Source organism: Taudactylus pleione, unplaced genomic scaffold, assembly GCF_031769625.1.
Source record: "Taudactylus pleione unplaced genomic scaffold, aTauple2 ptg000040l, whole genome shotgun sequence".
In the NCBI taxonomy this organism is placed as follows: Eukaryota; Metazoa; Chordata; class Amphibia; order Anura; family Myobatrachidae; genus Taudactylus; species Taudactylus pleione.
Genome location: NW_028284442.1, coordinates 17,570,141 through 17,593,170, shown reverse-complemented (window position 1 = coordinate 17,593,170; position 23,030 = coordinate 17,570,141). Strand labels below are relative to the sequence as shown.

The 23,030-nt window shown below is 43.4% G+C and overlaps 1 protein-coding gene across 2 annotated transcripts in view; it reads left to right on the top strand.

Moving 5' to 3' along the window:
* The window catches only part of EEA1 (early endosome antigen 1), a 179,039-nt gene that overhangs the window by 79,163 nt on the left and 76,846 nt on the right, over nucleotides 1-23,030 (top strand). For both annotated transcript variants that reach the window (XM_088454453.1, XM_088454458.1), the window contains exons 13-23: nucleotides 1,440-1,559; nucleotides 2,849-3,052; nucleotides 9,258-9,458; nucleotides 10,493-10,606; nucleotides 11,104-11,259; nucleotides 12,585-12,724; nucleotides 13,197-13,515; nucleotides 13,834-13,932; nucleotides 15,926-16,111; nucleotides 19,741-19,923; nucleotides 20,424-20,609. In XM_088454453.1, the coding sequence (XP_088310579.1) occupies nucleotides 1,440-1,559; nucleotides 2,849-3,052; nucleotides 9,258-9,458; nucleotides 10,493-10,606; nucleotides 11,104-11,259; nucleotides 12,585-12,724; nucleotides 13,197-13,515; nucleotides 13,834-13,932; nucleotides 15,926-16,111; nucleotides 19,741-19,923; nucleotides 20,424-20,609 (1,908 nt within the window). The remainder of the gene's footprint in view (nucleotides 1-1,439; nucleotides 1,560-2,848; nucleotides 3,053-9,257; nucleotides 9,459-10,492; nucleotides 10,607-11,103; nucleotides 11,260-12,584; nucleotides 12,725-13,196; nucleotides 13,516-13,833; nucleotides 13,933-15,925; nucleotides 16,112-19,740; nucleotides 19,924-20,423; nucleotides 20,610-23,030) is intronic.

The following is a 23,030-nucleotide window of genomic DNA, read 5'->3' as shown; positions in this document are numbered from 1 at the left end:
ACTTCACTTTAGAGACATTAAAATATGCTAGTACCCATTTTCGAGCACCCCAAATTTGATGGGACTACTTATTTGTACCAAAACACACTGCTTTATGCCATTCTTCACCACTTTTACCAAGACGCTAATAGCAAGCAATTACCACCACTTAAGTACCCTAACTAGTTCAATTAGGGCTAATACTAAACTACCATAATGATTTCTGAAGTCAGACCATCTTTTTCTGGGGTACAGAGTGATTCCCCCCATTCATCCTGCACTTTTCGCCTGTTTCACATTGGCCGGGTCCCGTTTTGGCAATTGAATACAGAGTAAATCGGGAGCGCGCACGAAAAGTTTTTGCGACCAAAACAGGCGAAGGCGGCGAAAAGTAAGGCAGGCTGAACTTTCTCTCCGATGTGAAACTAACTGAATACGCCCCATAGTCTGAAAAATAAAAACCTGGGTCCATGTAGCTCCACCTTTTATTAATTCTAATAAAACAAAGTGATTGGGGGCAATTATCTTGTGAAGAATAGTGGATAAGCTACAATTCCTGATAGTGTATCTAACAGCTCCTGTTCTTTCACACGTTCCAGATGTTTTCTAGTGGAAACCAGTAAAAAAGCATTAAGGAATGGGTATACACGCACCCGCCTGTGTCACTATTCCTATATTGCTGGGGTTACCAAGTTCTGAAGCCTATGGTGCTGGGTGTCGTGTCCCCGCCTTTTTTCCCTGGTGATGTCACAAAAATAATGCCACATAGCGTTTAGGGGTTGACCTTTCCTTTACTGTGTGTCTTGAAACATGACAAAGGTGAAAGGTCAAAGTGTGTTTTACTATTAGATGGAATGTCCTGGTTTTTTGTAGGGATGTGCAGGCTCGGATAGGTTCGAGTTTGCACGTTGAGTTCGGATTTTTCCCTCCAAAAAAACGGAACTCAGAAAGAGGCAAAACGTCATCTTACATGGACGAACATCATCATTCCTGGACAAAAGTCCAGGAATGATGATGTTCGTCCATGTAAGATGACGTTTTGCCTCTTTCTGAGTTCCGTTTTTTTGGAGGGAAAAATCCGAACTCAACGTGCAAACTCGAACCTATCCGAGCCTGCACATCCCTAGTTTTTTGTAATTTCATTTTAGATTTACCCAGACGTGTTTTTCCCCACCAGCACCGCAATACTGCTTGTGTAATTGGTGATGAACAATTGTATACTGCTGCTATGATATCTTTGTAATGTTTATATTGTGCATGCTTATTTTAATTTTTGTTTTGATGTCATGATAGCTGTTATCCCCTTTTGCTTTTTGGGTAATTTAGTCACCAAGACTTCAGCCATGATTGATCAACAATAGTCCATGACTTTATTTTATTGCTCATAGAGTAAATGAGAGAGTTTTTAGGTAGGTTTGTAGACTCTATTTTGAAGTCTGGTAATCTGTCTGTTTCTTTAGCTGAAAGAGAAAACCTCTACAACAACGGATTTACAGCATCAACTGGAGAAGATAAGACAGCAGCATCAGGAGCAGCAAACGCTTCAGCAGACCACTACATCTAAACTGAGGGAAGCCCAGGTAACCATACTTACTGAATTAGCCAAGCCTTTTGGTATTGTAAATAAGCTACAAAGACACTGTGTGCTAGGTAGATTACAGGAACACTATGCCAAAAATATAAGTCAACTCATGAGGAATAGGGCTCTTCCATGTTTTGTTTGTAACCTTCAGAAACCTATTGAAGGTTTTGAAGAACCTATTAATCTGGTCACATGTTCTGCAGTCCTGCTACAAAGCCCAGGAGCTAAGTGACCGATTCGGTGTCAAATTTGTCCATTCATGTGGGTAGCCGAATTAAATTAAATCAGTCTGCCCCATATAGCACAGTTGAAAGATTCTCACACCCTGACCAATAGCGGTCCAACAGCATTTATCAGCTTGCCAGATTGTGTGTTGGTAGAACCACAAGGTGGAGCATTGCTGCTCCAGATAAAGGGATCCAGAGGGTGCTTTGATAAGCACCATGTTGATCCTTTGCACTTTCATCTAAATTTTTTTGTTTTCGCCAGAAATTGGTGCTGCTTCGGGTTCCGACAAAGGTAAGAAGAGAAGGCATGTAGGTTTATTCTGGTTGCTCTGGACTGGCCTGGAAGATTTGATACACGGACAGTCTCAATATGGTAGCTGGCTGTTGCATCTGAATCTAATACCATATCTATTAAGTAGGGATGTGCAGGCTCTGATAGGTTCGAATTTTCCCGCCAAAAATCGGGTCTCAGAAAGCGGCAAAACGTCATCTTTCATGGACAAACATCATTCCTGGACAAAAGTGCATGGAAGATGTTTGTCCATTAAAGATGACGTTTTGCCTATTTCTGAGACCCGATTTTTGGTGGGAAAAATCTGAACTTGGCAGGAAAATTCGAACCTATCTGAGTCTGCACATCCCTACTATTAAGTCATATGTCCTTAACCTTAGACCGAGGGAAAAGTGTTATGATTTGAACAATCGGGTCAGTGGCTAGTTTGACCACACACAAGAACAGTAGCCTTAAATACTTCCTGTTGTTTAGTGGTTGGGTCAAGAACTGAGAAATTGCAAAGGGCCACAATTTATTCTGAGCACAACTTTATTGGACTGATGTTGGTCCAATTTGGTAAAAAAACCTTCTGATTTATTAATTTAGCAGTTTTGTGTATCCTGTATACTTTTCTGCATTTTCTTTAATGTAATAATTTAACTGTAGTTTCTACTTAGCTTTTTCTAATATTCTCTGCAATTTGTTATAGTGTAACTAGCCAAATAGTTCAGTCAGTTGTCCTATATTTTATATTTCAACTTGAGCCTCACTTATGTTTTCATTCAGAATGATTTGGAACAAGTTTTACGTCAGATTGGGGACAAAGACCAAAAAATTCAAAACCTTGAGGCCTTGCTGGAAAAGAGTAAAAAGAATATCTCTGTACTTGAGAATGAGAGGGAAGACCTGTGTGCCAAAATTCAAGCAGGGGAAGGAGAAACTGCTGTCCTCAACCAACTACAAGAGAAAAACCACACTCTGCAGGAACAGGTATGTGTTTGGAGCGCAGATAAATCCGATAAATATTGAAACCAATTGTAAAGTGGTTCCCTTAGGATAACCTTTGTTAAATTTAGAACTACCAGTGTTCTGAAAACATTACAGTGGGTTTAGTTTCCAAGGGCAAAGCAGGGATTGCCCATTTCCAATGTAATTGTGTTGCATTTCCAAGGTTGTGCATGCAAAGGTATAAGCAGAATGTTCTATTGAAATTGGTTCTAAAAATTTAGCTAACTATGTGCATGTACTAATATTTTGCTAAACTAAAAAGATAGGTGACGGATAAAACTTGCAAGCATATCTGTCTTTCAAGGGACGTGCGGCTTTTCAGACCAGAGAAAAACTGAATTTTCACACCTGGTTTGTTCGTTTAATATGATTATTTCAATGACAGTCTCTTTGTCCCTATGAGTGCAACCATTGGGATTGACTTTCACTTGTAGGGAACATAAGTTATTTATCTTATAGTAACTAATTAGACTTTTGTTTTCACTGTATTAATTGTAGTGGACAGATCAAAGACAATTGTTAATTGATTATGATGGATTACTGTACAATTGCAGCTTTGATGCATGTCGGTAAATAGCCCTCGTTTATTTCAGTTTTTTCTTTCATGCCATAGTGGACACTGGGGACTGTGGATTATAGTGGAGCGCTGAGACTGGACACCAAGTAGTAATTTCAAAAATTGCAGCACCTGCTCCGCCTCCCCTATAGCACGCCTGAACCTAGGAGACCAGCTTTTTTTCTTGGTGCCTGCAAGGATCGGGCATGTTTTAGTTTGAAGGGCTACTTCCAGGCCCAGTTATGTCTTTATTTTTCTTTTTTACTTCCACTTTGCATGGTCAACGGTGCTTACAAGTGCTACCGCTGACCGCTCTGGCCCCTCGCTAGAGGCTGGTGTGCTGACCTCATGTTGGGGGACAGGTAAGCGGCTCCCGGTAATCGGGAGCCAGTGCTATAGCGACAATACCGCCGGCGGGTGGGAGCATTTGCCGGTGGTCCTGGACAGCGGGGCACAGTCTTCTCCAGGCCACCACTAGACCACCAGGGACACACTGCATACAGTTTGGCCATTTTGGGTAGCAAGTCCTTGAGAGGTTTCCTGCAGGGGGTGAGGCGGTCCCCGTCTCTCTACCTCCACTCCTCTTGGTTGGCCCTGCTCTGGGATCCCTGCCAAAAGGCTCCTCTCCCCTCCCACTAGTTTGAGTCTGGCGGCCATTTTATTCATATTGAGCCTGCCTGCACGGAGAGTGGTCTGCTGCCTCTCCTGTACCTCTAGGTGGTGTTTGTTGGGATCAGTGTACATTTTTTTCTTTACTTCGCTCTGTTTATGGTGTTTAAATGTTAGTTTATTGCATATATACATTTTTTTGCACTGATTCCTCTATTTGTTATTTTTCTTACTGCTTGCACATACATGAGATAGGGCAAGTCTGCACGCTCCTTACAGAAGAAACGAAATAAGAAGGATCCATCAGTTATCCCACCTTTTTCACAGTTGGAGGACCAACTAAAGGATGCCTGGTCACACCCAAACAAAAAGTTCTTGGTTTCCAAGCACATCTCTTCTTTCTATTCACTCCCTGAGGGACACCGAAAGAAGTGGGAGACAAGACTCTGCCTCAAGTGGACGCACATATTGCAAAGTTGGTGAAGCCCACCACTCTTCCTATTCTGGACGTGGCGTCACTTAAGGACCTGACTGATAGAAAATTGGAACAGTGTTTAAAGTCTGTTTTTGCAAATGCTGGGGCAGCCGTATGCCCGGTTTTGGCTTCAGCTTGGGTTGTCGAGGCCATTGGTAGCTGGGCAGACTCTTTGGACGGGGGTCTCCAACCTGGTTCTTGTCGGGCTGATCTCCTCCTTTCTATTGTCGACAATATCAGAGAGGCCAGTACATACTGTACTTAGGTGAGGCGGCCCTTGATTCTGGCACCATAGCCTCAAAGGTTTTGGCTGTTTCTGTGGCTGCTAGATGATCATTATGGCTCCAATCTTTTCCAAAAAATCCCTAGAAGCCCTTCTGTTTTCGGGGGACATTCTTTTTGGGACAGTGCTTGATAAAATTGTTGCAACTGTAGCATTCTCTAAGACTGCTTTCCTGCCCTCCGCAACTCCCAGTAGCAAACGGTCTTCATTTCGCTCCTTTTGTTTGCAGGGCAAACCCAGAGGTCAATCCTCTTCCAGAGTTCAGACGTCCATCTCCAAACCCCTAGGTCCAAAGGCCGCCAGTCCAGGTCCAAACGCCGCCAGGCTCCCAAGGCAGTAGACAAGCCTGCCGCCTGATGGGGCGGGCCCCCACCTGGGACCTTCCATGGTGGGCGGCCGTCTCCTGCTCTTCGCAGACGAGTAGATGAGTACAACATCAGATTCCTGGGTTAAGGGCATGTGCAGGTTTGTTGCCTCATGAACTATCTTTTGGCGGCTGGAGTAGTAGTCCCAGTCCTGGTCCGACAGAGGGGAACAGGTTTTTGCTCAAATCTGTTTCTCGTACAAAAAATAGACTGGTTGTTTCGCTCTATTCTCAACCTCATCTTGTTTCTCAAGGTTCCCAGGTTCAGGATGGAGTCACTCCGGTCAATCATGCAAGCAATGCAACTGGGAGATTTCATGACCTCCCTGGAAGTTCAGGATGCCTACCTACATATTCCCAAATGGGATGATCATCAGCGATTTCTCCACTTCACTGTTCAGTCCAACCATTTCCAGTTTCGGGCATTACCCTTCGGTTTATCGACCGCACAACGAGTTTTCACAAAGGTCATGGTGGCACACCTTTGCCTCCAAGGAGTACAAATCCTTCCATACATGAACTACCTTCTCCTGCTAGCACAATCTGAGGTAAGGCTAACAGGGCACATCCTTCTGACACTGGACCTACTGCAGTCTCATGGATGGATAATCAACTGGTGCAAGTCCACCCTCGCCCTTTCTTAAAGCATGTTGCATTTAGGGGCCCTGTTGAACTCGCAATACTGCAGTTTCTGAATCAGCGCAAGGTGTCCATTTGCCTTTGTATGAGGGCTCACGGCCAGATGGTTTCTTGTTTGAACACTCCAGACCGCTACAGCTGGAACCTCAATCACACAATGGTACTGTCAAGGAATGCCTCTCCCTCTTGTGGTGGCTCCAGGCCTCTCACCTCATCCATTTCTAATCCAGGACTGGGTTCTTCTGACGACAGATGCCAGCCTGCGTGGCTGGGGTGCTGTCACGGGAAGCCACTCCTTTCAAAAACTGTGGTCCCTTCAGGAAGTCAAGCTTCCCATCAACATTTTGGAATTTTGCGCAGTTTTCTGGCCCTATGCCAGGCAAAGCTTTTCTTACAGCACTAGCTTGTAAAAGTCCAGTTAGAAAACGCGACCGCAGTCGCTATATCAACCATCAGGGCGGCACCAGAAGCAGCGCCACCATGAGGGAAGTGACGCCTATTCTTCAGTGGACTTTGCGGTTTCTTCCAGAGCTCTCTGTGGTATATATTTTGGGAATTCACAACTGGAATGCAGATTTCCTCAGCAGACCAGAGGTACACTTAGGCGAGTGGTCCCTCCACCCTGCGGTGTTCCAGATACTCATTTGTTGCTGGGGTCAACCTCAAATTGACCTCATGGCTTCAAGCCACAACCACAAGCTGCCTAGATATGTCTCCTGCACAAGAGACTCAAAAGCGTTCTTGGTGGATGCTCTGGTCTCTCCGTGGCCTTTTCAGTTGGTGTACCTCTTCCCTCCAATCGCCCTCTTTCCACGGGTCCTTTGCAAGGTAAGGCTAGAGAGAGTCGGGGCCATTCTGATCGCTCCAGACTGGTCCAGGTTGGCCTGGTACGCAGATCTCCACAATCTGTCAATAGCACCTCAGTGGCGTCTGCCTCTGCAGTCGGATCTGCTCTCCCAGAGCCTGTGCCTCCACCTTCGTCTGACACGCCTAGTTTTGACGGGGTGGCTATTGAAAAAACAATCTTAAGGCCAAGGGGATTTTCGGATTCTGTTATCCGAACCATGCTTTCCTCCATAAAGCCCTCAACGGCTAAAATTTATTACAGAGTTTGGAACACATAAATCCAGCGTTGTTCTGCACGTCATTTGGATTCACTTGTTTATCGGCTTTACAGAGTTTTGGCATTCTTACAAGCAGACTTGGGTCTTCGTTCAGCATCTCTCAAGGTACAGGTGTCCCCACTTTCTGTGCTTTTTCAGTGCAAGGTGGCATGCTCATCTGCTATTCCTACCTTTTGTGCAGGGGGTCCTTCACATCTAGCCCCCCCCCCCCCCCCCCCCCGTTCCTCCTGTTCATTCTTGGGACCTTACCCTAGTTTTGAACATTCTCATAAACTATCCTCTTGAACCATTTTCTGCCACTGACCTCAAATGGCTTACTTGGAAAACCGTGTTCTTGCTGGTTATTGCCTCTGCGTGCCGAGTTTCGGACCTGGGCGCATTATCTCATAGAGAACTATTTCTTATTGTCCATTCAGACAGGGCTGTACTTCGCACCCGTCTTGACTACCTAAAGGTTGTCTCCAGGTTCCATATCAACCAGTGGACCCCTCGCATTTGCTAGACGTGGTCCGAGCTCTTCTTGTTTGTGTGCCAAAAGGTCGGACTCTCTTTTTGTCTTATATGATGCACGTAAACTAGGCTGGCCAGCCTCTAAACAGACCCAAGCTCACTGGTTACATTTCACTATTAGTCATGTGTATCTGTTGGCTCAGAAGCCAATTCCGCCTTCCATCAGGGCTCATGCCACGAAATACGTTGGAGCCGCTTGGTTGGCTCGCCGCGGTGATTCTGCAGAGCATCTGTTATGCCACTGCATGGTCTTCGGCTCACATGTTCATAAAATTTTATAGATTTGACACCTTTGCCACAGCCGATGTGGCTTTTTGGTGTAGGGTCCTTTCTGCAGCGCGGAAGCGTTCCCTCCCGTAAGCTTTGGGATGTCTCACAGTTCCCAGTGTTACCATGGCATGGCAGAAAAAACCTGGATTATTGTCTTGCCTGGTAAAATCCTTTTTCTCTGATTCCATGGTGGACACTGGGCGCCCACACTCACGCCCCTAGCTGGCTAGGGGGGTGAATAATTCTGGAGCTTTCTGCCGCGGTCATGGTTTGCCTAGTTATGTATGTGCTGTTTCTTCTCCTCTCCTCCATTTTCTATCTTTCAGGCTTGTTAAGTCAAACTGGTCTCCTAGTTTCAGGCGGGCTATAGGGTAGGCAGAGCCTGTGCTGCAGCTTTTGAAATTAACTACTTGGTGCCCAGCCTCAGCGCTCCACTATAACCCACAGCCCCCAGTGTCCACCATGGAATCAGAGAAAAGGATTTTACCAGGTAATACAAAAATCCAGTTTTTGCACCATTGAGGACTGTCCATAAATAACCATTACATAGCTCAGAGAGACAACAGTACTCTATGGAACATGGGTCTATGGACCCATGAAATCTTTACCAAGAGGTGTCTGAGCAAGGTGTAGAATTGATCAAGCTGTCTCAGCACCTGTCCTTAATGCCAGGTGAGCATTGCTGCTTTCCACAATACTAGCTGTGCCCTGAGAATAGAGGTACACAGTCTTAAATGAGGAATTTTATTGCTGCATCACGACTGGTCTGACCGTGTCCAGTCCTGATTAATAAGACCTTGTTGGCCTAAGTCTTCTGTTCCTGAAAGTATTACCACTGATGATGTACTGGAGCATTCTGCTTTATCACAAATTGCTTAACAGTCCTCAATTTTTGAGACTAATGGCTACCTTTCTAAACTGTATATAGGAAAAACGGTGCTGTATCATGTTAGGGTTAAGATTTCCCATCCTTTTCTTAATCGCTGTACATTAGTCAAGGAGTATAAAATCCCATATAGCTAATAAACACATTCTCATCCTCTCTTAACAATGAATATTGCTCTTCTGGGCATATGGCTCTTGGCCTTCTCTTTATCTTATTGTACAGATTTGCTGTTGTCAGAATGAGGTTTCCTATGTTTTTGCTGCTAATATGTTTAGTCTGTGAGCAGATGTGATTTACAAGGGCGGGTGAGAATCCGGGAAGTGCTCTTCCTCTTGTAGGTGCAGTTTCTCTCCATTAGTTACTTGTGTTTCTAAATAATAAATGAGAAGGGAAGTACTTAGTTAATATGGGAAAACAACCTGTATCTTCCTACATGAACGACTCTACTAAGGTGACCTTTATGTGCGACAGTTATCACAATTGACAGACAAGTTGAAGAACCAGTCAGAAAGTCACAAGCAAGCACAAGAAAATTTGCATGAACAAGTCCAGGAGCAGAAGTCCCAACTCCGCGCATCAGAAGACCGTGTTCAGTCTCTGCAGACCTCCCTAGAGGAGCTCACCAGTCAGCTGAATGAAAGCAAAGAAAAAATGGTCCAGTTAGATTTACAGGTACCTTTTAAAGCCAACTTTCCAAGTAACACATTTTCCTAATTTATCTGTACTAATGTAGAGATGATTACTTTGATTGTATTGTTTATAAAATAATGTTTTATAGTCATGAAGTTTTACTCTAGCTCAAATGGAAATTGGACTTTCTAAATGCTGATCCAAAAGCAAATTTGTTCATATTCAGTCAATGCTGTAGTTACCCATAGTAACACAGTCAGTACAAATAATATAGACAGCAACTGGTGCTCAAGGCTGTGGAGAAAACCATTACAGAGTATACCCCTTTGGTTTATAAAACAATAACTTTTCAAATACAAAATTCCATTTCAGAGCTTTTATTAAGCTTGTAAGGGTGGTGTTAGACTGTAGCAATTAAGCCCCAAAGACGCTGCATACAATGTTTTCAGACTGTAAGCGGTCTGGTGTAGAAAGACGAGAGTGTTCCTTCTTTATTCAGTCTGTCATAATGCGTTCCATAATGTAAGCACGTAGCTGGTATTGTTTCAAAGATTCAGCTGTCGATAGCCGCAATGGGGTTCCTATGATAGCAGCTTTTTCCTTGCACCTAAAGGGTATGTGTTGTGCTGTGGAGAGACCCCTCACCCCAACCATCAATGCCACCTCTTCACAAGGTCTGATGACCAGCTACATAGGACTCTCAACATTTGTGCGGGTTCTGCTACAGCCTAAAGATGATGCCATCACTTCCGCTGTGTATGCATTGAGCATAAACACAAGTATATTAAGTATATGTTTTCGAGTTCATGCTACTCAATTCTAGGACTTGTTTATCAGTTTGGCATTATGTTATAGATTGTACTATGATGCATTGGAAATGCAGGGGATCACATAAGATAGTAGCACATCTCATATAATAGAACAAACTTTGAAATCATACCGAAGGTTCATGACGCACAAATGGCTGGAAACCAATTCTTCTATCTGAGTAGCTTCATCTTGTCATTAGGTAATAGTCACGTGTTGCACAGACGGTATTGTAACAGTATGCGTGCATATTTTCCGGCTAATTTTAGATAAAAGCAAAGACTGAGCTGCTGTTATCAGCGGAAGCTGCAAAGTCTGCACAAAGGGTTGATTTACAGAATCACTTGGATACAGCCCAAAATGCATTGCAAGACAAGCAACAGGTAAGGACAACATTGCTTCGTTATGCCAAGCATCTACCTGCATGTGCCACCCATCAGTGTTAGAGCAAAGAAGGAAGTCTTGTCTGGTCTACATTTGTAGGGGAATGTATATGACTATGGGCCAAATTCAATTAGCTTCATTAAGTTAACAGGAGTGAGAAAGGGTGATTACCTCGGGCTATAACCCCCCGGGCTATTCAATTAAAGTCCCTTTTTCACTCGAGCGGCTTGTTAATGCTCATTAAATCAATGTGTTAATGGGCATTAACGCATAGAATCCGTGATAAGTTCATTGATCTGTGATTTAAGTGCCTTACTTCACTCGTTAACTGGCCAGTTATCAGGGATTTCTCTGATAAGTGTAGCCGGCATGCTGCCTGCGGGGCTATAAGAATTGAAAGTGGCTAATTGAATTCCCACCAATGTACTGCATGTTTTGGGTTAGTTAAGGCCCTTCATATCCTACCTTTTAGTGAGATCTTCTTTCCTCTAAGTAGGAATTAAATAAAGTCAACACTCAACTTGAACAAGTGACAACAAAATTACAGGAGAAGCATGAGCACTGTAATCAGCTGGAGCTGAGTTATAAAGAGTACAAAGAAAAGCATCTCACTTTAGAACAGAAAGCTGAAGCACTTGAGGGACAGACCAAGGTAAGTTATTTTACTCATTTCTCATATAAAAGATTTCAGAATCTGTCCTTCCTCTATTATGGCAGCCCCACTTTAGGGGAGTAACAGTTGCCTTGAGCCCAATCTGGGTTGGAAGAGAGTCTACCTGAGAGGTTCTGGTACCTGCACATACTAGGCCCTATTTTGTTTTCTTTTTTTTTTAATCTCAAATAGTGTTTTATTATAGAAAGAGAAGTTTTTTACATTACAGATCATACACAACAGTAAGCATGGATATATAACACTATGGTTCCACAATTTGCAATACATTATATAGCACAAAACAAAAGAATAAAAATAAGAACATGAAGGAAAAGAAATAAAAGAGAAAAAAAAAAACACAGGGAGGGGAAGGAGGGAGGTTAAAATAGAAAGTACACACCTACTAAAGTATGATTAGGTTAACACAAAAGTAAACAATTGCTCAGATTAAAGAAAATAAAATAATATACCCCTAGGTGAGAATGAGCAGCAGTAAAGAATGAGAAATTAAAAGAAGAAAGGTGTTGCAGGGAGGAATTAAGTAGAAAGAACACTAGCCGAGGCCTTCGTCGAGGTGACATGAGTGTCATACAAATCAGACCAAGGGTGACATTTAATCAGTGGGGATGAGGTAGAAGTGGAGTATTTAAACCCAATGGTTTCCATTCCAAGGCTTCTTTGGACATTAGACGTTATTTTCAGTAAAAGAGGAGGATCAGGTCTTTTCCAATATTGTGCTATTTTGTTATCTAACCTGTTAGCCTGTCATTCTCCTTCTTCCTCTCCACTTCTATTGTGAGCTTCTGTTTTAGGTGGGGGTATAGTTAAGCAATATCTTGTTTTCTTGTTTGTTCTTTTAAACTCTACACTACACTGTAATATGTTTTTGGCTTTTGCCCCTATGTGACACGGAGGTCTATTCCTAGGTTTTTTTATAAAATATATTTTATTATTGTTGTGCGTTTACAAAAATGTTATAATCGCACACAGAGTGGTAACTAGGTTTGCGGAAGCAGTGCTGCCACGCAGGCATGGCACCTGCTTTTGGCTTGCAGGATGCCCGGAATGGCACCCTATAATCCTGCAGAGTAATTATCCTGCAGTGTCCTTAGGACGCTCTGGGCATTGTTCCTCTTGTTGATTCCGGTGACCCCCACCTCTCAACATGACATCACAGGTTTGGGGGGTGAGTTCAGCACAGGCCGTTTTTTAGCCCTGCTACAGCCTTAATTATGTTTAAATACAATAATGGTTAAATGTGGAATACAATATGTTGGAGTGATTTTTGGCCATGTGAATAAATACAGGATTTCTGCTTTCTTCAGAAACTGGAAGCAGACCTGGCAAGTGTGAAAGCTAGCCGTGAGCAGGGCGTGCACGATCTGCAGCTACAGAAGCAGCTGAGCTCACAATTAGAGTTGAAAGTGGCAGAACTGAGCAAACAGCTAGAGGTTGAGAAGGGATTGTAAGTTACCTATAATCTATACACTCTATTATGTATGGGTCTTTTTGTCTATTATCGCCATGTTGTATTGCTAACTGCTGGTGTCCATTGAGAGTACTTGAAATTGAGTGTTTATGCTTTTTCTTACCAAACCCAGTATGTGGACAATGTTGGATATTGCCCATCTAACTTTGCTTGTCGTAGCAACTGATATATTGCATTTACAATGTTTCTTAATCACTGGACTATGTAAAACATTACTTTTGTTTTTTGTCGGTGTCTTTATGATACGTATTGGTATCTAGAGAAGACTGGTTGTCTTTTAAGGAATTAAGATAAAATGTGAGCCAAGTAAAAAACATTGCAGGAAGCACATCTAACAATATATGTGAAAGGAATTATTGCTGCGAATATGGTGATATTAGTGTATCTGCATTACTGCTGTGTTACCGGTGTCCTCACTGTTTCTCTCCCCTGGATTACATGCTTACAGAGTGTCTAATACTAAGCAGGAGCTGCAGAAAAAGGCTGATTCCCTGCTGCAGGCCAAAGAATTGCTCTCCAAGCAAGAGAAAGAGTTGGGCAGTCTCAAGGAGGCCGTACAAAAGCTGAAACAGAGCCTGGAGAAAATGACCACACAAGAGCGGGAGGCTTCTAGTAATGTGGAGAAATTGAGTCTGGAGAGAGACACTTTGCAGAGAGACCTAACAGAAGCCAAAGACAAGTTAGCAAAAAACACAGTCTCCTTAGAAAAGACGAGAGGGCTGGTGGAAAAGGAGCGGCAGAGCGCAAAAGAACTAATTCACACCATAGTAAGCATATTACAGTCACAGGCCTCAGGTTCCTGATTACATACTGTCACATAAGTTGATTATGAAACATTTACTCATAGGGAAAGATTATATAAGTGTTACAGTATTGTTTAAAACCGCATGAAAGCATCTATCTAGGCTACATGATGCCTTTCCATGCTGGGTACATTGTATTTCATGTTTAATTATCTTACAAAGATCAGCTTATTGATTTCTGATTTGAGCTTCACATTTCTTAAAATCTCTATTCAGTATTTTCTAATATTAAAAGATATAACCTGGAAAAAGTGTACTAAGCAGATGTCTTTTCTTTACCAGGAGAAATCACGTGAGGAAATGAAGGTAAAGCTGAAAGCACAGGCAGATGCTGCAACTAAGGTCCAGGAACTCAGCGCTCAGCTGACTGCTAAAGAGGAGGTAACTAGTGTACCTATCTTCCATGGTATAATGTGTTGCTGGAGGCACAGTGCAACCATGCTAATAAGGGGCTTAGGGCCTGATTCAGAGCCGGACGCTCTGACCAGAGCGCTCGCTCTGAATCAGGGCCCTCCTCCATTAAAATGGAGCGTCCTCCTGGACGCTCGTATAGCTGTGGGTGACCACCCACAGCATATACGAGCGTCCAAAAAGATGGTCGTGATGGTCTTGACCATCGCGACCATCGGACTTGCGACGGAAACCCTGCGGTAGGGTTTCCCAGCCACAAGCCCTAGAGTGATTTTGGCTCTATCAGAGCCAAAATCACTCCCACCGACATCACTAGTGATGTCAGTGGGGCCGGCTTCAGATGGTAGGCGTTCCCATGGGAACGCCTCCGTCTGGCAGGCACGCCCACCAAAGGGGGCGTACTGTCAGTCACCATCGACAGCACGCCCCCTTTGGTGCGAGACCCGGAGCGACAGCTTGGCTGTCGCAGTCCGGGTCTCGTGCATGCGCACGACGGAGCTCCCTCCGTCGTGCGCATGCGCAGTGGGCAACATCGACCCACTTGCGAGCGTACTGCCGCTCGCGAGTGGGTCTGAATGACCCCCTTAATGTCCATTCACTACAACACTTATTTGTGTAGTACAGTATCTTAAGGTGGGTACACACTATACAGATATATCTGCAGATGACGGCTGTTCGTACACACTGAACGACCATCATCTGTGCCTGCCCGCAGGTTCCGGCGACCAAGGGGCGTGTTCCGGTGGACGGCGTGTCCCGCCCCCCTCCTTGCGGCTGCCGCTGTGTGTGTACAGGCGGTCTGCCAACCGCCCGTACACACTTGCCGATGGACAGATATGTCTGCAGACCTATCTGTCCATCAGCTGTGCAGTACAGCCAATGCGATATGTCAGTGAACGCCGACGTTCACTGGCATATCTCGGGTACACACTACCCGACGGGCAGCAGATACATTGGCCAATCAATTGATCGGCCGATATATCTGTCAGTGTGTACCCAGCTTTACTAGGAGACCAAGGATCATTTGTAACCTATTATTATCTGTGCCTACCCATCCATCTGGCATCATGTAAAGTTGCACACCTCTGCTCCAGGTAATCAGTCTGTGCTTACACTCCTTGTATGGTAGAAACCGTGATAAAATCTCCCCAGACCACCCTTCTGTTTTGAGTACTCCCTTTATTATTTGTAAAATAATATTCAGTTTAGGCTAATATATTTCTTTTATTATATATTTCACTTTTTTTAATGCCAAGAGCCTATTGTTACATTGAAGGAAGTGGATACCTGGCTGAGACCACTTCCAGACAGGCTGCTTATTCCCAGGTTGGCCACGTCGTACAGTACCAGTGCTGGGAGATGAGATCATCTCTAATGGCCGGCTCTTCCTATGCTGTAAATGGATCCCGGGTCAAATGACCCGGGTTACCTGCTTACACTGCACCGCAACCCGGCTAGATCTCAGGTTCAACCCTTGTAACTACCCGGGTTGAAATGCTGTTTTTTTTTTTTTTTTTTTGTCTTTTTAAGGACCCTTTCAGACTAGGCAAAATCCCGGGTTCACGTGTAATAACCCGAGATTTTGTTGGTAGTTTAGAGGGGTATTAGTAAGACTGCTGGGTGCTTCAATATGCTCACCATCAAAAGTGCATGAGGCTTTGCTTACTGTACAGCAGATAGTTTCACCTCTGGTCCATATGTGCCCCTGGCAGCACATACAGTATTATTACTAGTTTTCCTTTGTGGGAACTAGAGGTAATGACCCTGATTAACTCCATTCAATTAATCCTTAAAGATTATTGAGAAGATCCTTCTTGCAGAATTATTCACATTTTTAAATATTTTTAGTTTAGAAAAGATCTGAAAAACTTGTGTTTATGTTAAAAAAGTCTCATTGAGGTAATGCCGGTTCTACTTTAGCTACACATTATTAATATTTATTGCATTTTTTTTTTTTTTTTAGGAATGCACTAAGTTGAAGTCTGAAATACAATCTTGTAATGACAAGTTACAGGGTTCTATAAAAGAAAAAGAAAAACTTCAGCAAGAACTTCAGACGCAGCTGAAAAAGATCCAAGCATCTTCTGAAGAAGATACGAAAAAACACCAAAAGGACGTGCAAGTTCTTACTGCCCAGTTAGATGAGAAGGTAGTCTATTTTATTCCCCTCTATTTCCTGCAGCAATGAGCCATGTGTCACATGTACAGCTTATCCAACACTTGTACGACTGTGCGTATAGCTTGTGACTCCTAACTAGAATATACTCAGTGGCTACTTCATCAGAAACGGCTATACGCCTACTCGTTAATGCAGATTACGCCTACTCGTTAATGCAGATATCTAATGATGTGGCAACAACTTAATGCATAAAAGTGTGCAGTCATGGTAAAGAGGTTCAGTTGTTTTTCAGACCAAACACTAGAAAGCAAAAGAAATTTGATATCTGTTACACTGATAACAAATTAATTATTGTCACCGGACTATTGATAATGCAATGATTATTGTTTCCATACTATATGGGGTAGTTTCAGTATTTCAGAAACATTTACAGAGAAGGATGCACAAAAACCATTTTGTGAGCGACCATTCTGTGGGCAAAAAAAGCTTTGTTACTAAGAGATGTCAGAGGAGAATAGCCAGACGGGATCAAGTAGGCAAAAAAGGTGACAGTAACTGAAATAATCCTACGTTACAACAGTGGCCTGCAGAGAAGCATGTCTGAATGCACATCATGTCTCTCATTGAATTGGATGGGTTGCAGCAGCAGAAGACCATACAGTGTTCCAAACCTGACAGCTAGTAAGAGGTAACTGGCTACATTGGACACAGTGTCGCCAAACCTAGAGCGTTGAAAATGGGGTCTAGCAATTCTTAATTTCTTCTGTGATAGTGTCAGGTTTTGGTATGATTCATCCTGCTTGTCAAGCTGGTGGTGTAATTGTATGGGGTATGTTTTCTTGGCACACATAAGACCCCTCAACAACAATTGAGTATCATTTAAATGCCACAGCCTACCTGAGTATTGTTGCTGACCATGATCATATTCCTTATGGCCACAGTATATCCATCTAGCTAATGGCTACTTACATTTCAAGAATTGCCCCTCATCTCAAGCTAATTCCACAGGCATGAAAATGAGTTCATTGTACTCCAATGAGCTTCCAAGTCACCAGTTCTCAATCCAGTAAGGGCACCATTGGGAAGCGATTTACAGCAAGATTGTGCAGCCAACAAATCTGTATTCACTGCGTGATGCTATCGTCTCACCATGGACCAGAATCTGTACTAACTGCGTGATGCTATCATGTCACCATGGACCAGAATCTGTACTAACTGCGTGATGCTATCATGTCACCATGGACCAGAATCTGTACTAACTGTGTGATGCTATCGTGTCACCATGGACCAGAATCTGTACTAACTGCGTGATGCTATCGTGTCACCATGGACCAGAATCTGTAATAACTGTGTGATGCTATCGTGTCACCATGGACCAGAATCTGTAATAACTGTGTGATGCTATCATGTCACCATGGACCAGAATCTGTACTAACTGTGTGATGCTATCATGTCACCACGGACCAGAATCTGTACTAACCTGTGTGATGCTATCATGTCACCATGGACCAGAATCTGTACTAACTGTGTGATGCTATCATGTCACCACGGACCAGAATCTCTACTAACTGTGTGAAGCTATCATGTCACCATGGACCAGAATCTGTACTAACCTGTGTGATGCTATCATGTCACCACGGACCAGAATCTGTACTAACTGTGTGATGCTATCATGTCACCACGGACCAGAATCTGTAATAACTGTGTGATGCTATCATGTCACCATGGACCAGAATCTGTACTAACTGTGTGATGCTATCATGTCACCACGGACCAGAATCTGTAATAACTGTGTGATGCTATTGTGTCACCACGGACCAGAATCTGTACTAACTGTGTGATGCTATCGTGTCACCATGGACCAGAATCTGTACTAACTGTGTGATGCTATCGTGTCACCATGGACCAGAGTCTGTACTAACTGTGTGATGCTATCATGTCACCATGGACCAGAGTCTGTACTAACTGCGTGATGCTATCATGTCACCATGGACCAGAGTCTGTACTAACTGCGTGATGCTATCATGTCACCATGGACCAGAATCTGTACTAACTGTGTGATGCTATTGTCACCATGGACCAGAGTCTGTACTAACTGTGTGATGCTATCATGTCACCACGGACCAGAATCTGTAATAACTGTGTGATGCTATTGTCACCATGGACCATAGTCTGTACTAACTGTGTGATGCTATCATGTCACCATGGACCAGAATCTGTAAGGAGCGTTTCCAGCACATTAATCTATGCCACATAAATAATACTCGAAAGCTGTACCTAATAAGATGGCCACTGAGTATATGCTTGAAAGGCTGGAAATGACTAAATATGCAGCTTTTTAGATAACCTTTATAAATACTTTTCTGTAATAACAAGGCATTATTGTATATGTAGACCTATATCACATTGCTCTTTTGTAGTCCCAGCAGATATGGAACACCTTTTATTTAAAAAAATTACATAACTCTCCTAATAAAGCAATTACATTTATCAGGTATAAATAGGGAACCAAGTTTTGTTTCCACTGGGAAAATACTGAAGCCTCTCTAAATGTTTTGCTGGTGCTTTTGTTTAAGTCCAAAAATAAAAAGCTACAAATGTGCTTGTTGGCCAGGTTGGCCCTTCCTCCAGCTCTTTTGCATGTCCCCTGCTTTTACTGCTGCTCTTACTTAGAAAACAGATGTTCTTCTCTGGTACAGGAGCAGAATGTCTGCTTTGTGTATAATCACTGCTGCTAATTGCGGAGTTATCAGGGTACATGGGGGGGTCCCAGAGAAATCTAAATCCAGATTCCTCCCTATCTAAGCGGTAATAATAAAACACTAAACGAATGTGCTACTGCTAGAACGGAAAAACACAACTAGTAATTATAAGTAGGGTAGACAGAGGGTTGGGATCCCCCAGTACTTGGGGATAGGACAGTAAGCAGTAGCGTTAGTGACTGGATCATAAAGCTTATTAGCACAAAGGTGTCCCTCTCAAATACAATGAAGATGAGGTCCGTTTTACAGTTGGTCCCTGAGTAGGTTAGGTACGATTGGTCAACAGTTACCAAGTGACATTGACCATGTTGGCATTCATCATGTCTACATGGATGATATGTTGACATGATGAGCTGTAGACAAACAGTGGTCTAGTGGTGTCTTACCTTGTCCCTGCGACTTCAGCAGCTCCATCGTCGTCTTCTGTGTCCTGTCGGTCATGTGAAGATCAGTTCCAGCGGCGATGTCTCAGTAGCGGTGTTCTGGTTTATGAAACCTCTTCTACCTAATCCTCCCTATAGTGCCTAATCCTCACCTTCCCCTAAGCAACTCTCCCATTGGCATCTAACCCTAACCGACGGCATCCTCAGACTGTCGACATTTTACATGGCAACAGTCCAGATGTCGACATTGTGAACATGTCGACATTCTGAGGATGTTCACATGGTGCCTGTCGACCCATGTCGACATTGTGATGTCGACATTATGAATGTCGTCATGGTCTTTCTAACAAAATACCCCCTGAGCAAAACAGTTGAAAACTCTAGATCTTCAAATTATTTTTCCCCCTTCCATATACTGTAATCTATCATTATTGGTTTCTTTCATTTTTTTATGTCTTAGTAACTGTTTGCAGTGTTGGTATACAGTTATTTATTTTTAATATTTGACTTTCAGGCACAGTTAGAAAAAAAATTGCAGCAGCAGATAGCATCATTAACTGGGGAACTGGTGTCTGAGAGAGGAAAGCTGTCTGACTTGCAGAAAGCCAATGATGACCTCCAGGGAAAACTGGGAAGTCTCCAGTCTGATATGTATGGAAAGGAGTCTGAAGTTTCTGCAATCCGACAAGATCTAAAAGTATGACTGAGAAGATATTATTTTTCTTACTTGCAATATGCATGCCTGCTACTCTACTCAATCACTGTAACTTCCAGACACCGTCTGCAACTGCGTTTAAAAAATTAATGAAACTCTCCACGGCATCCAATGTAGGGAGGTTTATGTTGCATTTTGGGAGCCAGAGAATAAGCATTCCTATATTATTTGTTACATTATATTATAGTACAGAGGGATTGATTCTAATACTGCTTTCTGGGTAGATGTATTAAGAAGATGTATTGCCCCAATTTTGTTTATTTTGCGGTCTTTTTATTTAGCAGTCTTCATTTGTACTTTGCTATTAATGCTTTAATATCCTATGTATTTGAACACAAAAGTAGTTATGCATCGATTGAACAGCTAATATGACATTTATATATGGAATTGGTGTATACTGTGTATATATGTATAGTATTGATATGTGAGGGTGTGTATCTATAAAATGTTTTTTAATTGTGGATTTTGTGTTATCTGTTTAGTCTGTAGAGGAAAAGCTTGTCCTAGCTCAGGAGGAGCTGAAATGTAACAGGAATGAAATAAGCAGCCAGAATAAACGGATAAAAGAACTGAGCGCACTGAAGACCACCATGGAGCAGGACATATTGACAAAGACAACTCAGCTAAAGGAGCATGAACAAAGCCTGCAGGAGTTACAAGCACATAAGGTATTTATCAGCGTGTCTTCCCATTGTTTAGTTTAGATGCTCAGTAACACATTGTGCTGTAAGAGTTCTATCATATAATTTCCGCTATATATGATCTAAGTTGCCATATGCCCAGAATCCTTGGCTAGCTGTGGTTACAGGAACTTACCTGACAGCCACCTGTGTGGCTGTCCCCTTCATAGTGTGGACCACGCTAAAGCTCATGGCACATCATTTTGAAATGGTTTAGGCACAAAGATTAGGTAATGTGTTTTTGTATTTTTTTATTTATTTGAGTAACTGTCTCCCCTCTCCCTTCCTCTGTGGGCAACCTTACAGATTCAAAGGACAGAGGAATCTGAATGCCAAATGTAATGATTATATTCTGTTTATCTTTCTTTTTAAAACTATTTAGGGGGTGAAATATTTTAGTCTGCAGAGTAGATCTGTTGCATCATTCTAACTCAGTGACAAAACAGCAGAGTTTATCGCAATTGATCTGTCACCTCCAATTTTGAGTTGGAGGTTTGGTGCTGGTAGATGTGTCTAAGGAGAGCAAACATGCATGGTTCCTCATATTCATTTCTTCATCTATTACCTCTTTCAAGCAAGGGAGAGCTCATCATAATGGACCCACATCTAGAATTAGAAGATGCTTAATTGTTCTGTAATGTTGGAGACAGTCTGGTACTGGGGATTGTTGAGGATCAAGATATGTATAAACCTTGAGCCTTGTAGGAGGTAGGCATTCCTTTTCATAAAGAAGAGCTTCCCCATGTACTTGTATCCTATTACAAATTGGGATCCTCTCATTTCTATAATGTCCTAAGTGACCTAATACACTAATGCCCTCTCATTAGATCATATTCCCAAGAGATCGATTGTATTCTTGCATCAAGAATGTTATTAATATTTCTCTATCATCTAGGCTAAGGGACACTGGACAGTGGGGTTGTCGTTGGGTAAGCGGGAGCTGGCACTTAACTACTGTAACTTTAAGATCATTAGCTCCTCCCCCTGCAAGCCCCAGAAGGCCAGTGTCTGTTAAGTCTCCGTAGGAGTTGGGTACGTTTGGTGGGGGCTGCTAGGCAGCCCCAGTTTTAGTTAGTTTTTTATTTTTATTTGTAATTGATTTAACTTTTATTTTTAACTTCGGTTCGGTAGCTCCCCTGCTTGCTGCTAGACAGCCACACCAAGGAGGAGGAGCTGAACGGCGGGTCGCTCTCCGCTGTGCACTCTGGTCTCTTCAAAGACCACTGGGGACTGGGTGCGCGCTCACCCTTTTAGAGGGTGCAGGGTGATGCTGCTGTACCGGATGGCTGCGCCATCTTGCCGGGCTTCTGCAGCGGCTCCACAGAGTGCGTGTGTCACAGGTTCCCCCAGGACACCCATGTTACCGGGCAGACCCAGGGTTTTACCCAGTAAGAGGGGAAGTACCCGGGGTTCAGGAGAGTAGCTGCTCTGTGCAGGGAGGGCTGAGCTTGTTCCGGCTGTTCTCCCCCCAGCTATGTCGGTGTTACAGCGTGTTGTGCAGGATGCTGTGACTGCCATTGCTGGGCGGATGTGGATCTCTGCTGCAGGGACACGCATTCTGGCAGCATCAGCTCCTCTGCAGCTTGGGGATATTAACCTCTCCTGGAAGGCTTTATTATTTCTTTGCCGTTTATGGTTAGTGCCTCAATGACCCTATTGCCTGCTAGTTTGAGTTCCACTTCTCAGCACTGCACGGAGCAGTGGTCAGCGCAGGAACTTCCTTCCCTACCGCCTGGTGGGGCGGTCTCTTAGCCAGTGCCTGATCCTCCTGGGCTACACACCATGGAGTGTATGGCGACAGGATTTGGAAAGATTTCAACTGATCTTGCAACATTTTTTCGAGGATCACGAGGTGCAGAAACTCCTTCCAAGAATCCAATGGACGTCTTGGCTTCAAAAGAGTAGGAGAACGAGGATCTGGAGGATGTGGTCCTCTCTGAAGTTGCTGACTTGGATTTTTCCTCAGGGCATGGCATTGAAGACCTCATTATGGTGGTCAGGCAGTCCCTGGATATCACCATCCCGACGGAAGCGGTTCTCCAATTTAACTGTCGGCGCAAGGTGGTCTCTCTCCCTACCTCTTTGGATCTTTCAGATCTTGTCTAAGAGGCTTGGAACACGCCGAATAGAAAGATTTATGTGCCTCGTAAATTTGCCTCTTTATCCACTTACAGCGGATCATATGACTAAGTCGGAACGGTCTCCCAAGGTGGATGCGCCGGTGGCTCACTTAGCTAAGTATAAGGTGCTTCTGGTGCAAGGTTTGTCGTCCGTTTACAGTTCCTTTTAGAGTAGTAAGTTGAAGGATGTCTTAAATCTTATCTTTTTGGATTCTGTGGTGATCATCTGCCCCTTACTGGCCTTTACATTGGGCCAAGCCATGGAGACTTGGGTCAACAAACTTGTCGC